Below are 18488 nucleotides of genomic sequence, written 5' to 3'. Positions count from 1 at the left end.
GTAGATTCTTACGTTATTACAATCTCTCCAGCAGAGAGCGCTCACAGCGCATCTAATTTCTTTTATAATTGTCACCGGGAATCCAGGAAGGAGTGAGTTGGTGGAGTCTTTGGGAGAAATAGTGGAAAGTCTTGAGAATTGGTGTATTTCACATGAACATGGTTATGTTTTACCTGCTAGGGATTTTAACTCAGAATGTCGTAATTGTGAAGTGGAAAACCTTGATGGGTTACATTTATACTCAGAATCTCCTAATCCAGGTAACTATCTATGGTTGACATTCTGTAAAGAATGGGACTTACATAGACTGAATGGTAATATGGAGGGGCACTTAGCGTGCTGTGACACTTAGCCCTGAGGCACTTCCTCCAGTTGCAGTGACTAAATGTTTACTAGTTTCCATTGGGTTGCAAAATACAATACGTTTTCATTGGTAATTTCCCCCTTTAGTGATCACAGCATGCCTTTTGCCGCTTTTTCACCTTTTTGGAAGGAACCGATTGAAAAAGGACCCTCAAATGTAAGCATTAACATGACGGGCAACAGAATTAAATGAAACTCCCAAAAACATGACCAACATCATAAACAGTAAGCTGTGTCATTTTCAAAATAAAAGCACGGTTAAAGAAGGGTTCATGTACATACATCTGGCCCTCAGTTATGAAATAAAAAAAGCAGTTAAGTAAAAAGATTGTGCTAATTGAAAAAGGTCATGAACCACCAAGTGTAAAACTTAAAAAGATTAAACACGAGCGACAGTCCTACAAAAACTGGCTGAAGCAGTGTAAACATATGCAATGGCAGGATTCAAAAATCATGCTAAAGCATTGTCTCTAAAAACAGTGGTGCAATTTTGGTTGCTAATCGATGGTATAGAACATCCAAGAGATACTAGGCAAATCAATCCTATTTTAGAATCTACATGGTGGGACAATCTTTATCTGTATACTCAAGGGAGATGCCTTTCCTCGGACGTGAGTTTAATATTACGCTGGTGGATTGGGTGATCAACTTTGCGGAAGATGATGTTAACTTTCTTATTAGAAGAACTAGCAATTCAAGGGCACCTGGACCGAATGATTTATACATCTAAATAAGCAAATCAGCCCCGCAAGTATGGGCCTTTATATTGTATAAATTGTTTCTAAACATCATTAAGGAAAAAAGAACTCCAAGTTCTTGGAAGACGTCTGTAGTGATACCAATTTACTAGAAGGGAAACCGCTCAGACCCTGTACATTATAGGCCCATATCCCTTTTAAGCGTGGATAACAAAGTATTTGCATCTAAATTATTAGGTAAGATGGAGCAATGGGCCCTTCAGACAGAACACATAAACAAATTCCAGACCGGCTTCCAGAAAAATACAAATGCTACTTTAAATTGGACTTTACTGAACCTGCTTCTTTTTAAAGCGAATGAAACCAACTCAAGTCCACTTTTTGTGGGCTTGATTGATTTTAGCTCAGCGTTTGATCTTGTAAATAGAAATAAACTCTAGGATAAATTAGAAAAGTGGGGGCTTTATCCCAGTATTCTTAGAATATTGATCTACCCACATACAGGCACGTCCAGAAGAGTGCTCTTGGACCAAGAGGGAAATCTGTCTAGGAGTATATCTACTAATTCCGGTGTTGGGCAAGTATGTATATTATCTCCTTATCTTTTTAATACCTATTTGTCTGATTTGGAGATTATTTAGAGCCATTTGCATTTGCTCTCCCACGTTTTAATAATCTGTGCTTTTTTTAGTGGGCCTATATCAATGGCGTTCTTCTTAGCTAAATGCAAGTCAGATTACAGAGGCTGTCTGGTGCTTTGACTGGTTACGGTTTGGCGAATGACCTCAAGGTAAACACGTACAAAACTAAGATCATGAGACTGTTTTTGCAAAATAGGCAAATTAAGTATAGGTGGCATATTGATAAAACACCACTTGAAATAACTAATAATTTCCTATATCTTGGTATTCCGCTGTTTAACCGTCCAAATAAAACTGCACTCTCTGTGCATCTTAGAGGGAAAGTAGAAGCCTAAATGAGTAAGATGCACACTAAATATGGAAGATTGGTAATCTTACCTATGATTAAGTACTACAAGATGGTGATATGATTTATACATCTAAATAAGCAAACCAGCCCGCAAGTATGGGCCTTTATATTGTATAAATTGTTTCTAAAAACATATATATGATATTCATTTATGATATGGAGGCGGTCATGTGCTATGATTGGTACGAGATGGATTATATAGAAGGTAGAATATCGAGATCAGTACTTTGCCTCCCAAATTGTGTCCCTATTTCACAGTTATACATTTTGAATTAGGATTACGCTCCCTGAAAGCCTGTGCGAAATGGGAATGTTTATAATTACTTGGAAAGATTTATAAGCCTTTGTTGGGATCTTTGTATGGTGATCTTCAAAATATGATTTTATTGAATAGGAATGCCCACATAAAGAAGTGGTTGGACAATTGTAATTCAATTTTAGCCACCCTTCTTAGCATTTCAGATAAATTAGTAGAAACCCTGGAGATTGTAAAATTCCATCCTTGGAAATGGGATTGGAGTAATGCCCAAGAGGTTTCAATGAAATATAAACTATATGAAGATATTGCAAGGGAACATAAGAAGTTGGGACAGCTGCCTTTTGTATTTAATCAAATTCCTAAATAGGGAATGGAGGCAGAATTTCCTAAGATTCAGGCTTAGCCTGGTTCTTACTAGGGAAATAATGTGTATAAGGGAATCTGTTTATCAAGTTAGGCCAGTATGCTGTTTTGTAAAAAGAGTCAGTCAATAGAGACACAAAAACACCTCCTTGTGGCCTGCCCTGCACTTTCAGGTGTCTGCCTGAAATATTTGGGTAATTATGTAAGCACATTTTAGATCTTGAATGGGGACCGATTGTGGCGGTGCTTGTTTTCAGGTTCCTTGATCCCTCTTAAAATTGCTGTTTTACATTTCCTACAAGCATATGTGCTGATTTTAATTGTAGTCATAATTTATATAGTGCCTTTTACCATTACTATAATCTCAGCGCGCTTGTGGTGGGAATGCCCTCGGGGACCACCGTCCAGAGTATGGGAAATTCTCATAGAGGTTTAGAATGCATGTGTGCATTTTGGCCAAGATAATCAACCCTAGAGATCGGGCATGTGTTCGGGTGCTGAGGGAGGTCAGGAAAGTGTTATGTTATATAAATGTATATAGCGCACCTTCCACCATAAGGTAACATGATGCTGAGGACAACCAGTGAGAAACCCGAACAAAAGTCAAGATAGAAGGAGAAGAAATGCAATTAAATTACAGTGTCTTCAGATGGTGACGAAAAGTGAGATGGTCAACCGTCATTCGCAGCGAGAGAGGGAGCTTGTTCTAGAGGTGGGTGGCAGCAGCTCGGCCACCAGTTCTTGACCGATAAACTCTGGGAGTTTGAATCAGAAAATCCAAAGATGAGCGGAGTAGCCGTGAAGGAATATATTGTCAAAATTGTAACTTTAGGTAGTCTGCACCCAACCTATTAAAGGCTAGGTGCTCTAAACACAGAGATTTAAACACAATGTGGGGAGCCACAGGCAGCCAATAAAGATTCCGTAGCACAGGAGAAATATGGTGGCGAATGAATACACCAGAAACACTGCAAACCACTGAATTTTGTATCACTTGCATCCTGTCCAACAGGTAGGCAGGCTTTGATAGATATAGCGCATTCCAGTAGTCCAAAGTGCTCAGTAGAAGAGAAACCACAACTGTAGCACACAAAGGGGAAGGAAGGAAAGGGAGAACTTTGGGCAAAACTCTAAGTTTGAAATGACCCTGCTGACAAACCAAACTGACTTATGCTTCCATGGAAAGAGAAGCAGATATTTTCACTCCCAGGTTTTTAACCACTCACACTGGCTACGGAAGGGGACCTAAGGATACAGGCCAGAAGTCAGGCGTCCAACGTGAAATGGTAGAGGGTGAGCGGACAATCACACCTCAGATTTATTACTGTTAAGCTTAAGCCAGTTCTGTGAGTGCAAGAGACTCGTGATGTGTCCAGCTGGACCGGATTTTGTCATAGGTCGGCACTGTATTTTAATGGCAGAGGTGATGAAGCTTAGTCTGGTGTAAGTCGGCGATTGACCACTGATGATTATTATTAGCAAATGGAATAAGTTTAGAATATCATTTTATTAGGTATTTTTTAGTAAAAGGTAATGTATTGAATTATTTTTTATGATCAATTTTGTATTGAAATGTTTTCAAATAGTTTACTATGAGATTTTAATTATGGCTTTATTTATCTGTGATCGAAATTTAGATTGATTGAAGTTTATTTATTTTTTGTAATATGTATGTCAAAGGTTTTAGTAAACCAGAACACAATTAAAAAGAAAGACATTATGACATTGAGAATACTTAATGTTAATTAGCTTCATTATATATTTCTTTTCTTTTATATTTTTGAAATGTTTACTCTTACCCGAGGGATTGTTTAGGTTATTATTTTTAGCCTGGTTCCTGGAGGCGTCCTAGTCAACATTGTGGTATTTCCACCTGTCTTTTTGGTGTTTTTGCGCAATGATACCAGCAATGGAAAGAAACAAACTTACCCACTGAAACTACAATCCACAAAATGAATGTGAAGTGGTTGTAGCATAATCAAAACATATAATTAATACACTTGGAGACAAGATAATACCTTCAGGTATGTAAATCTACATTTGGTGTGGGGGAATGTAGATTACTGGAGAACATCTAATTAAGCCATAGCAGCTGAGAAAATTCTGGAGTTTAGGGTCCTAGAAAGTCTAAATTCTTAAATTAATGGTTCTGAATGAAGCAAAGGCTAAGAAGATTCGTTTGAGGTGAGATATGCCCTGCTTGTCTCTCCAAACCCCAAAACCAGAAAGCTTTAGGTTAAAGCCCTAGAGCATTGACGGGCCAATGTAACAACATGCTGGGTGGCGCCAAGAGGGTGAGACCAGCATGAGGAGGAGGCTATGAGATGAAAGTGGAGCAGTGCAGGAGGCACAGAAAGAGCCAAGGAGCAATAGTCAGGACACACCCTAGTGGACGGAAGGAGCTGACTGGCAGTCAGTTAGGTGAGGCAATAGGTCTGGGAATGCTTTGGCAACAGCAAAGATTTTGAAACCATACCAGCTGATAGTGCCCAGAATTTGCTCAGAATCCTAATTCCTGAGTGGATGAGCCCATCTAAACATTGTGCAAATGGTGCTTATATTTCAATCAACATTCCAACGTCTTGTATGATAGAAAACATACTTTATTTGATTAAAGCCATTCCTTGTTTGAAACTATTGATTGAAACCATATGTATATTAAATCTGTGAGGCTATGTTCATTTACTTGGTTGTGTATCTGCTTTTCTGTGCTCTTTATACAGGATGCGTACAATGACAATTCAGTAAATGATCTGATTGACGCACTCTTAAAAGCAAAGCTCAACATGGAAAACAACAATAGAAGCAAATTGTCCAAAGAGGTGGGCCTCACAGACGATCACATACTCATGACTGTTGGTGATATATTTGGAGCCGGTGTTGAAACAACTGCAACCGTGCTGAAGTGGGCTGTCGCCTATGCAATCCACTATCCAGAGGTAAGAGAAATAACCAACTGCACACTTAGACTGGGCAGTACACATTAAATCTCTCTTTCCATCAGGCCAACAGCCTGTATTTGTCACGCCTGCGCTACGGGCGCATCCATTTACGCTCAATATGGACTATTTGTTTATCATTTATTTACAACAGACTCTTGGATCCATCTATATTTACTTTGGGAACTTTATTTCCCATTTGCGAGACTTTGGTGCTTTATTATTTTTTCCAACAAACTACGTATACCACAATGCACCTGGCTACAAGCATTGATTCCTGGCTGTTCCTATTGGTTATCAAAGGAACTACACCCCCCAGAAGCCCTAGGGACTTGCCCTGCTTCCACCAGCCCAGGAACAGAAAGGGAGGTGGCCGATTGCCTGCAGGTGTGCTTAGCCAGGTGAAACCAATTAGCCTGCCTCTGTGCTGGGCTAGGCAGTATAAAGGCTGCTGCCTGCAGTGGCTCAGCCTCTTGCATCTGAGAGTCCTTCCTCCACCTTTCGCGTCTTTCTAGGGATCTTTGTATGCTGTTTACCATCTCTCCTGCTTGGATCCTACCTTGCAGCTTGCTACACCCTGCTGCCTACAGCCCTAGCCTTCTGGGCTCCCTGCCTCAGTCCAGCTCCTCTGGGCTTCCTACCTTGCAGCTTGCTACACCCTGCTGCCTACAGCCCTAGCCTTCTGGGCTCCCTGCCTCAGTCCAGCTCCTCTGGGCTTCCTGCCTTGCAGCTTGCTACACCCTGCTGCCTACAGCCCTAGCCTTCTGGGCTCCCTACCTCAGTCCAGCTCCTCTGGGCTTCCTGCCTTGCAGCCTGTTACACTTCGCTGCCTCCTGCCATTGCCTTCCAGGCTCCCTGCCTCACAGCCCTGCTCCTTTGGGCTCTCCACATTGCAGCTGATCACGCTCTGCTGCCTTCCAGCTTCCGCCCTTGCCCTGCCGGGCTCTCCACATTGCAGCCGATCACGCTCTGCTGCCTTCCAGCCTCCGCCCTTGCCCTGCGGGCTCTCTACATTTCAGCTGATCACGCTCTGCTGCTTTCCAGCCTTCAGCCCTTGTCCTCTGGGCTCCCTGCTCTGCAGCCTGCCTCACTCCGGCTGCCTTCAGCCTTTGTCCTTTGGGCTCCCTGCTCTGCAGCCTACCTCACTCCGGTTGCCTACGGCCCTTGTCCTCTGGCCTTCCTACTTTGCAGCTTATCACGCTCCGCTGCCTACTACCTATCTTTTTCCGCTGGGTTCTCGGCCTAGCAGCCCGCTACAGTCCTCTGCTACCTTCTACGGTCAGCGGCCCTGCCCCTCAGGGCCCACTCCTTGCCGCCCGGCCCTTCTGGGTTCCTTACCGTGCAGCCTGTTTTACTCTACTGCCCTAAGCCCTTTTTCATCTGGGCTCTCTAACTTACAGCCCTGCTCCTGTGGGCTTGCTCATTGCTTTCCTGCTCCTCTGAGCTCTCAACCTTGTTCCTTACTGTCCTCTGCTATCCTATCCTGATACACGACTTTCCCTTCATTTCCTTCTGCTAGTTTGCTATCACCTCCTTTCCTGGATTTGTCTGTAGTATCTTCTCTTGTACTGTTTGTGGACCCTTTTGTACAGAGCTTGTCTGTTGGTTCCCATCAGTCAACCTCTGCCCCTTCCCTTGTTTCGTTTCTACATTACAGACACCCATAGATGCTGTTCCAAGCCATGAGCAAACAGCGTGAGCCTCTGTTATAGCAAACTGTGTAGAAGGCTAGAGTATTTCCTAAGGTTCGTGGAATACTCTTTTCCTAGATCTGCATACATCCCAAGAGGGAATTCATTCTGTACCTTTTTCCCTTGCTACTCTGGCCTACTCTTTGTTCTCTTTCCTCTCTGCTGTGTGTGTACTTATCTGTCCACTTTATTTTGGCACAACCACCCAAACCCTTTCTGGGTGTCTTGTGCTACTCTTAATAGAGTGCCATCCCTGACAGTATTATTATGATGTTTAGAAATGCTTTTTCTAACCTACACACTAAAGGTTCCACTGTACAAGTTGATTCCATCAGTGGTAATCCTAAAAAGGTGTCACAGAATGCCCACTGCGTCTCCAAGCACCATGCTATGAGTGATTGTATAACTCATATGGCAATACTGCATATGTCTGTCCGACTAGTGCTGATAACTAAGATAGCTGCCTGAGGAAGCAAAGTGGCAGCAACTAAAACACTGCATGTTTACTAGTCCGATTTGTTGTCTGTTTGGATATGTGTCCGGACAGTAATGATCGTTCCCTACTGATGTTTCTGGTAAATTGGGTGATAAATGTAGTTAATGAGGGGAAGATTGGTGAGATTGCGTGGGTTATTGAAATGTCACAGGCAAACTAAAATGTAGACAATGTAAAGGTTTTCTGTTTGCAAAAATATTTTTAAAAAATAGACTGCAGTGTAATCTACCTAATTTGCGTGGGCATATACTCATATTTCTCCCCTTTCGAACATCATCTGACATTTCCATATTAAATTCAGGACATTTGATCATTCATCCATATACAGTCTGTATGACATTGATAAAAGACGAGGTCACCGCTCTGTTTCCTAACACATCACGTAAACGTTAACTCAACTTCCTCCAGAAATTCCTATCCTCCTCATGCCCACCCATTGACATGAACACAGACTAATTTAAGACCGTTTTTCATATCTCATACGACCTGCGGTCATAAGAGGTGTTCTTTACAGAGACACAACACTTTAATATAAAATGTAATGATGCATACACTTGAGGGACATGTGTTCTTAAATCCTGCCGATCAGCCAATGACTAGCAAATGAGTTTCCTGCTCTGGCAGATCGGTCGACCACATAGCTGTCAGCTAGCAGCCTGTTTGACTTCACACCATTAGGTGTTATCTGATAGCAGCCTTTTAACCTCACTCAGTTAAGTGTTTTCTAATAAGGATTCAAGAACAGGAAATTGACAGATGCGAACAGAAGCATTTTTCACATTCGCAAAATCAAGGCCCATAGGGTACAATGGAAAACACTGGGTAAGAAGTGAGAAAGATATCCCTTGATAACAGACAGCCGGCTAAGATAGCCTGCAGAAGCATACAATGCTGTGATGTTGCAGAACTTCACAACATGCCATAAGACTACAGTGAAGGCATTTACAAACGGGTACAGAGATCTCACTTTGAGATGCAAAAGAAGTCCAACGTAGTTTCACATAGGAGTTCTGCCTCCAACAAACAAAGTGACATGCTAGCGCTAGCTCTCTCCCTGTTCCAAACAGCGGATATGACAAACAAACACACGTGCAGGGCCACAATGCTACTTGGTAGATATATAGCCCAGCACAAGAGGAAGAGAAGGCAGAGCAGCAGACTTGCCAGTCCATTTTCAAGCCGCAGGGGCTGGGGAGGAGTACAGAGCAGCAGCAGCATACAAGCGAGACAGCCAGTACCAGCTAAGCACCCCTCAACCCCAGAAGGTGGTGTTTCATTTGAAGCACACTCCGCTCTAAACATGAGTGACAGGTGGATGCTTGCAGTGTGCATGGAGACTGATGGTGTATAGTGTAGCATAGCTTAATAAGAGATAAAGGTTACTCATGCGTTTAAACTAAACCACCACTTGTTCTATTACTTACACATTCAAACATGCTCTCTGCCCACATGGCAATCTTGTTTATAGGTGTGATGTTATGTTATATCTGCTTTTGCTTTAGCTTCTTTAGTGAGAATAAGAACAGTCAGAAGATAGGGGGTCATATTGAATGCATTAACAAGATAACTCCTGTATCAGGCGTATAATTCAGAGCAACACATCAGAGTGGTATCTCTGAGTATAAGAACTTTACAATTCCTGACTGTATATGTTTAATTATGTTGATGAGCACATGAACCTAGACATACCTGACTTTTAGCACTGAGACCCGGCCTATGGTAAATTTTGACATGAGTGACTGATGACCAGGGGTCTGTTTTCACAGCCTCAAATGAGGTACAGAAGAGAGGCTTGTGGTCACGCCTAATCAGAGGCAATCAAGACACCATGTGTCCAGTCTTCTTCCTTTGCATTTCTGATCCTTCTCTGTCCAGCCCCGCCAGTGTGTTACTTATGCTTACCCCTTGCCCACCCACCTGCCATGAACGCCTCAGGGACCCACTAATGTTGCATTTGATAACCTTTCCCCTCCATGCTTCATGGTCTGATTGTCTGTTAGGTGACCCATCACATGGCAGGCTCTCTCTTCCTCATTCATGAAGTGAAACAGGTGCGCAAGCCATCCCTTTGCTCAACATTCATAGAGGATTGGGTTCAATGCACACAGCAAAGAGCACACATGGTCCAGGGAATTTCCCTGGCTCATCGTGACAAGCCAGTCTTTGCTTCCATCATAAATAACCATTTGAAAGCAAAGAGGTGGATTTTCCTTGTCCCGGGCATTGAAGAAATACACATATATCATACCAAATAGTTGGTCATGTGAGGAGGGAGTAGAATTATGGGAACATTCTGAATGGACCCTAGTGGAAAACAGCCATGTTGAGCAGAGAGGTGGGCAATTCCTGACTATAATCCCAGGAAATCCATGGTGAATAGAATTTAAGTGCATTCACCATGGGTCTGGGAATTCATGGTTAACACAGTAGACCTGATGGCAGTTAGATATCAGTGATGTGAGAAATGCACACTGAGAAAAATTGGGAGAAATTCCCAGTGATCAGAATCTTTAAAGGTTCCTGGTGAGCAGATTGGTGGGAACCCCATGGCACATAGACTGTAAGAGGGGTAACAATCCCACCATGAGTTGTATACAAAGTATGCTTGGAAGCCCTTTTAAAAGAAATGTTTTGTTAACCATCACAATAAGAATGATGTGCCCACTGTTGTCACATAGAATTGAGATGTTTTTCAATTATAATAATAGATCAAATGGGAGTATAAATGGTAAACCCATACTGAATTTCTTCCAACAAGCTATGTCTTATCACACACTGTAGCCATATACTGTATTTGTATTCTAAACTAGTAAAAAGTACCTGTTTTCCGAATGGGTTCTGTGGACAGACATGACAACACTCTCATCAATTGTTGAAAATCAATAATCCTTTAGGTTGCTGTTCTGATTCTCTTATCACTTGATGTGCCTTGCACTCTGAAGTAAACTGCACTGAGAAGGGCGTGTGTGGATGGCTGACATACCCCGTAGCAGCTGTTCGGGGTAGGCAAGAGGTGGTGTGTTGCTGCATATTGTGACCTACTGTGCTCTCTCCCCACTAGTTGCCTCATCTTGGCGTGGTGCAGTTAGTTGTGATGCATTGCGGTCCAAATGTATGAGAAGCCATGCATTTTAGGGTTCAGGACTCGTCCTTCTATGACCACATTGATGTTTTTGCCAATTTCAGGCAATAGTCCCATGTGTGAAGATGCTGCAATCCTGGGAAAGGGGTGGGGTGTCCAAATGTTATGTAGACAGTCATGTCTGGAGGGTAACTATGCAAAACGTGGTGTAGATTGGTGAAACGGTGCAGAATTGTATAAGGAACAAAGCTTCACCAAGCCACAAGCCCACAAAGAAATGTTGACCTGTGCTGAAATCCAGGGAAATGGGCGGGGTGTCCACATGACATGTAGCTAGCAATGTCAGGCGGGTCCTAACAGTTAACTATGCAAAAGTTGGTACAGATTAGTGAAACAGTGTGGAATTGTATACGGAACAACTCTTTGCCACACACCCAGCCACAAACCCACACATTTTCACTTTTATAAATATAGATATAAATATACATTTATATATACAGACATTGCTTGCTGCTTTTTCACAAGATGCACAATGCCAACAGGGAGATGAGCATGGCGTAGTGTCTGAAGAGTGTTTGGTGTCTGCAGAAAGGAACAACATTGTCACAGCACAGACAGTCTTTTCATTGTGTCTACTGTGAAGAGGAGGTGCTTTTACTATCAAAGCTCTGACCCACAGTGGAGCGTGGCGGAGTGTTTGCAGAGTGTTCGGTGTCTGCAGAAAGGAGCAACATTGTTACAGCATGGACAGTCTTTTCATTTTGTCTATTAATTTTGTCTACTGTGAAGAGGAGGTTCTTTTACTATCAAAACTCTGACCCACAGCGGAGCATCTGCAGAGTGTTTGGTGTCTGCAGAAAGGAGAAAGAAGCAACATTGTCACAGCACAGACAGGCTTTCATTGTGTCTACTGTGAAGAGGAGGTGCTTTTACTATCAAAACTCTGACCCACAGCAGAGCGTGGCGGAGTGCTTGCAGAGTGTTCGGTGTCTGCAGAAAGGAGCAACATTGTCACAGCACAGACAGTCTTTTCATTGTGTCTACTGTGAAGAGGAGGTGCTTTTACTATCAAAACTCTGACCCACAGCGGAGCGTGGCAGAGTGTTTGCAGAGTTTTCGGTGTCTGCAGAAAGGAGCAACATTGTTACAGCATGGACAGTCTTTTCATTTTGTCTATTAATTTTGTCTCTGTGAAGAGGAGTTGCTTTTACCATCAAAACTCTGACCCACAGCGAAGCATCTGCAGAGTGTTTGGTGTCTGCAGAAAGGAGAAAGGAGCAACATTGCCACAGCACAGACAGCCTTTCATTGTGTCTACTGTAAAGAGGAGGTGCTTTTACTATCAAAACTCCAACCCGGAGCGTGGCAGAGTGTTTGCATAGTGTTTGCATAGTGTTCGATGTCTGCAGAAAGGAGCAACATTGTTACAGCACTGACAGTCTTTTCATTGTGTATACTGTACTCCAACCCACAGTGGAGCCAGGCGCTGGTCTCAGCAACAAGGGGACATTTAGCAGGGGAGAAGGAAGCAGCAGGGGAAAAGGAACCTTTTGAGAAGTTTCCGGAACTTAAGGAGATCCGGCTCAAGTCTGAGAGGGACAGGAAGGCTGTTCCAGAGAGGCTGCTGCCGGAGAAAGAGATCTACCCCCACTCTCTGCTTGGAGAAAGATCTGATCTGCAGAGCGTTGGAGTTAGGGGACAGAAGGACTCTAGCAGGGAGGTATTTAGGGATAGAACGTTGGAGGTAGCGGGGTCCCAGGCCCCAGAAAGCCTTGTGGATGATGCAGAGGGTCTTGAATTTGATTGTTGCAGGCATTGGGAGCTAGTTGGGAATTTTAGGGCTGGAGAGATGCGGTCCCTGGGTTTGAGGCCAAGGATAAGTCTTGCGGTCCTATTCTGGATTAGTTGAAGAGGGCTGAGGGCGGAAAGAGGCAGATTGAGGAAGAGGCTGTTGCATTAGTCCAGCCTAGAGAGAACCAGAGTTCTGCAGACATTAAGCTTCTGGGGAAAGGTGAGGAAAGGGAGAATGCCTCTGAGGAGGTGGAGCAGAAAGTTGGACTTCTTGGCAAGGTCAGTGATGTGAGGGTAGAAGGAGAGAGAGTAGTCGAAGATGACCCCAAGTTTTTTTTGCCTCGCAGGAGGGTTAGGGGAAGAGGCCCAAGGAGGGTGGCAAGAGAGTGGGAGGGAAACAGGGAGCAGGAGCCCCAATGAGAAGGATCTCAGTCTTAATGGCATCAAGGCAGAGATTGTTAGCAGAACACCATGCCTGAATAGAGGTCATGCAGTCAGGTATGAGAGAGGACGAAGAGGAGAAAGAGGAGGGAAGCTTAAAGGAGAGCTGTCTGTCATCAGCATAACACTGGAAGTGAGGAGAGAAGGTAGAGATCAAGTGGGCCAGAGGCACAAAGTAAATATTTTAAAGCCAAAGTGATAGGATAGATCCCCGAGGAATGCTGCAGGTAGAGAGTGAGGTGGAGGAGAGGACCCAGTTGCACTTGGGAAGGTCGGTTAGAAAGGAAGTAGATCAGCCAGGCCAGTGCCTAATCCGTGATGACTAGACTATCACTGAGGCAATTTATGAGGATGGCATGATTGAGCATGTCAAAGGCAGAAGAAATATCGAGAAGGATCAGAACAGAGGGATAGTTGGAATCAAGATTTGCGAGCAGCTCTTCATGGGTGTTCAGGAGAGCAGTTTCCGTGCCTCTGGATGCTCTGTAGCCAGACTAGTGGTCATAGAGACAGCCAACAGATTTGGTGTGGTGGGTCAGTTGGGGGATGACCAACTTCTCCAGGAGTTTGCCCAAGATGGGGGTGATGGAGATAGGGTGATAGTTCGCCGGGCAGGAAGGGTCAGCAGACAACACTTTTAAGAGAGGGTGTACAAGGGTGTGCTTGAGGGGTTGTGGGAAAGAACCAGTGGTGAAGGAATGGTTACAGAAGTCAGCCAATGCAGTTAATAGTTCTGGAAGAGCAGGGGAACACCTGTTTGGAGGAGACTTTCATAGAGCGGACTATTCTAGAGATCACATCTGGTAAAAGAGGGGAGTATGGGGGAGGGTGAGAAGAGGGCCAAGGGAGGCACGAGCGGAGGGGTGTTGGCAGGGGAGTAGAGGAGAGAGGGGACAGGATGCCCTGATATTTGGTGGAGAAGTGGGTGGCCAGTGCAGTGCAGAGGGCCTGGGAGTGTAGAGAAAAAGAGGAGACTGCAGTAGGATTGTCAAGTTCCTTGCAGATTTTGAGAAGTTCAGCCGTGTTATTGGTGGCCCCAGAAATGCAGGCTTCGACATGAGCCCTCTTCTTACAGCGGATGGAGAGTCGATATTGCCTTTGGAGCAGGCGGCAGGCCAGTTTGTCAGAGGATGTGCCTGAGGCCTGCCACTTCCACTCAGCAACTCTGCACTTGCGTTTCAGAGCGACCAAGTCAGAGTCATACCAAGAGTTGTACTTGGAGGCAGGCTTCATGCAGATCCTCTTGACAGGGGCAAGGATGTCCAGAGTGTTGGAGATGGCGAAATGGAGGTTAGAAAGAGTTGGGTCGGTATGAGAGTCAAAAGCAGGGGTGGGATGAGGAATGAAGGTGGTCGCAAATGCAGGGATTAACACACGCTTCATCAGTCGAAAGACGCAGAAGGAGACTGGCAGTGCGGACTGAGGCATTGCCATGGGGGCCAGGGAGCTCCAAATGGGAGGAGAAGTGGTCAGAGCAGGAGAGAGGAGTAGTTAGAGGGTTGGAGAGAGTGATGGCTGCTGAGATGAGAGCTTCCAGGGTGTGACCAGCAGAGTGGGTGGGCTGGAGGGAAGAATAGTGAAGTAAAGAGAGTCACAGAGGTCGTGGAAAGATACAGTGGCCATATCCAGAGAGTCTAGATGAATATTAAAGTCACCAAGGAACAGAAGATTGGGGAGGAGGTCAGGAGGGAGGACGAGAGGTCAGTCCATTCAGAGAGGAAAAGGGGCTAAGTCCAGGGGGCCTATAGATAGTGGTGAGAGTGAGGGAGAGGGTGGAAGAGTAAGATTGAGTGGGAATGATAGTAGCAGGGACCCATTCAGGGAAGACAAGGGTGACTCCACCTCCAGACTGGTGAGTCCTGGGCTTGGAGAGGATCTTGTAGCCCTCAGGGAGGAGAGTGTTAAAACCAGTGATGGAGCTGGCATTGAACCACGTCTCGGTGAGTGTGAGGGCATCAAAGTCTTTAAGGAGGTGACAGATGTCACAGGAGTGTTTAACAGCAGAGAGACAGTTGAGGGTAGCTAAGTGAAGCTGAGTGCCACCTTTAAAGGTCCTCCGAGAAAGGGTACAGGGATGTAGTACACCCGTGGGGGGATGGGGGAGAGACCAGAGGGGTGGCAGACGGAGGCGTGGCAGGAAAGGAGAGGAAGTTAATGAGAGACGGATTACGCCAGAAGGAGGTTGTTGGGCTGAGAGCCCTGGGCCATGATAGTGCCATTTTGATAGACATTAATGATGCACCTAGAAGACGGGAAGTATGCCAAGAGAACTTCCCACCTGGTTCCACTATTAATGGGCGAGGAGGAGAAAGGTGATAGGATAGAGACCATGGGGAGGGGTATAGCTCGGGGCAACTCGTGCATCTTGGAAGCAAGGCAACACAGCACTAGACAGGTTCAAAACCCGATCCCACGCTTAGACATCAATCTCTGGTATTAAGTACGTTATAAATGAGCAATTATGAATTATATGGGGAGTCCATAGGCCAGGAAAATGGACAGTGAAGAGGATGCCGGTGATAGTCTGTCTAGAGGAAGCATTGACGTAGGTATCAGCAATTGGGAGGCCTGGGTTGGCGGCCAGGGGCTCTTTCTTACACTTTTTCCTTCCAGGCATCAACAGAGAGAAAGGATTGGTGACAGAGTAGCAGTGAGAGTAGACAGGAGAGAGAAAGAGCACCATAGTACATGGGGGTGGGAGTGTCAGGAAGAGAGACTGCACTGTGCAAGATGGAATTCAACAGGCAGCCTATATAGGGGAGAAGAAAGGAAGTACAGTAAGTTATTTTTCATTTGTGTTTCATTGTCCCAATTTCTTTAATTCTCCAATTCATGACCCTCCCCCACTTCTTTCCAATCCCTGATACTGTCCATTCTCCAAGTCTTTCATTTCCCCAAGACTTCTCAATCCCCCAATGATTTCTTACCCCATTCTGTCCATTCCCTCTTACTATTCCCTTCCCCAATTCTTCTCATTCCCCAATACCTAGCTTTCCCTCCCCAATTCTTTTCATGCCCCACTTCTTTTATTACCCATTGCTTTACCTGTACGAACTCCTTCCGTTTCTAATAATTCAGCCCCCAGCCTTCATTTCCCAAATCTTTCAAGACCCCAATTTCTCAAATTTATTAAATCCACCAATTCATGCTAGTCACAAACTCCCTACTCCCCCCACTTCCTTTCCAATGCTTCCCATTCCCCAATGTTTCCCATTCCCCAATGCTTCCCCTTCCCAGTCCGGGTGGCCATCTGCTGGCATGAATACTTGTGGTGAATGTTGGTGTGCATGTAGGATGTTTTTCGGGTTGCAGAGCTACTATGGTCTGAGATAATACCCAGGTGTGCATGGCGAGGGGCTAACTGTCACAAAGGTATTGAGGCACCCGTTGCCCAGTTGTGTCAGCATTCCCTGCATTATGCTCTAAAGCTCCCTTCTCCCCAGCAACACCAAGTCGTTACCCCACAGATGGATATCTAGAACATCCAGTGGCGCGTAGTGCTGTCTGCACATGTCTAAGACTCCCCAAAATTGACCCCATAACAACTCTCCATTCGCAATCCACAAAATACATGCTGGCAAGAAACCCAGATTGCCATGCTTTCTCTCCTTCCTTGCTCCCTCCGCTACCCTGGCAATGAACGAGTGGCCAACAACGCATACCGAAGTACAATCTGTCGAGAGATGGACACAAGTTAACCTTGATACAGGCCGTGGACCGCTCCCTGGTCATCAGTATCCCTTGCCCCCTACCCACCCTCCTCACCCCCATTCAACACCCCCTGCCCCAACCCGTTCTTACCTTCTGTTCTGCCCAACCCCATCACAAGCCGATCCCCCGCAACCCCTCGGCAGGTGTGATGTAGAGTTTGAATCTGTCGGAGTCCCATCTCCCTATGCTATTTATTGTCTCGTCTCCCAGGCCTTCCCCATGCGCTATCGTGGCCGCACCTATAGTGCAGTGTGTAATGGCCTGAGTTGCACCCGGCTCTGGCTAAAGTTGCTGTCATTACTTTCCTGAACTGGAATTGCATGAGGGGAATCTGTCTGCGTGTGAGGAGAGGTATGCTGCCCCTTCTGCCTTTGCACTGAGGAATGCAGCCATAGCAACCACTGGGTAAAATTCATCCTGCCCCAGCCTCCTTAGAACCAATGACCTCCCTTTGACCTGCTGGTCGGTCTTAGACAACCTTATCCTTACGTGCATTGTTCCCCACGAAATGGCCACATCCTCCTTCAGCAGTGCCCTGCAATCAGAGTCCTCCCTAGCTCAAGCAACCAGTTCACTAATGTACAAGGCCCCACAAAAGGGCAGTGTAAAACAAGCTTTGAAGAGGGTGATTTTCTACACTGAGTAACACACAGTCTTAAAGGATAGTTCCGGGACTTTTTTTTTATTGTCCCTACGGGTCGGCCATGTGTTTGTAAGCATAAATCGGTAGATCGTAGGAAACTTTCCTATGGACCTTACCCGACTTTTCGCCCATTATCGCACTCGAAATCAGCCTCCATTTTGTGATAATCCTATCATTCCGCCGCATCGACCTGGCTCACCTGCCTTTGCGGCACTAAATCAAATCCCCCGCCCCTGAAACAGACTTTATCAAAACATTCATATTCCCTGCCTCTATCCGTGACGTGACTGTGCTGCGTAGGCAAACGCGCCCAGGCGTCTTCTACGCGACTCCACACAGACCCCGGAAATCAACACAGATCAGCTCACAATACAGCGCACCACAATTCGGAATATGAAACTGTACTTTGAAATCAAACCGCAAGATTGTAAATGTGGTAAAGTACATTTATTTGACATCAAATGTTTAGAGAATATTCAGCGATTTGCATTTTTATTTGCTCATGTTCCAAAAAGTTCGTATTGAGGAACGCGATGGTCCTTTGCTGTACACAGGGTCTTAGAGCATCTCACAATACAGCACCACAATTCGGAATGTGAAACCGTGGTTTAAAAGCAAACGGCAAGATTGTACATTTGGCAAAGTACGTTTATTGGACATCAAATGTTTAGAGAATATTCAGCGATTTGCATTTTTATTTGCTCATGTTCCAAAAAGTTCGTATTGAGGAACGCGATGGTCCTTTGCTGTACACAGGGTCTTAGAGCATCTCACAATACAGCACCACAATTCGGAATGTGAAACCGTGGTTTAAAAGCAAACGGCAAGATTGTACATTTGGCAAAGTACGTTTATTGGACATCAAATGTTTAGAGAATATTCAGCGATTTGCATTTTTCTTTGCTCTCGATCCAAATTAGTTCGTCTTGAGGGAAGCGATGTTCGTGTGCAGTACACAGGGTGTTGGTTTACGATAAAAATAAGCTCTTCTGTCGCACTGATAATCGCATGGCTGTTCCAA

At 44.9% G+C, this 18488-nt stretch overlaps 1 protein-coding gene across 1 annotated transcript in view; it reads left to right on the top strand.

Annotated features, from left to right (window-relative positions):
* The window catches only part of CYP17A1 (cytochrome P450 family 17 subfamily A member 1), a 503310-nt gene that overhangs the window by 302406 nt on the left and 182416 nt on the right, over positions 1–18488 (top strand). The window contains exon 5 of the mRNA XM_069611689.1: positions 5397–5612. Within this exon, the coding sequence (XP_069467790.1) occupies positions 5397–5612 (216 nt within the window). The remainder of the gene's footprint in view (positions 1–5396; positions 5613–18488) is intronic.

The sequence above is a fragment of the Ambystoma mexicanum genome, chromosome 8 (assembly GCF_040938575.1).
Source record: "Ambystoma mexicanum isolate Mex_15411 chromosome 8, UKY_AmexF1_1, whole genome shotgun sequence".
Lineage (NCBI taxonomy): Eukaryota > Metazoa > Chordata > Amphibia > Caudata > Ambystomatidae > Ambystoma > Ambystoma mexicanum.
This window is presented reverse-complemented; position numbering and strand designations above follow the sequence as displayed.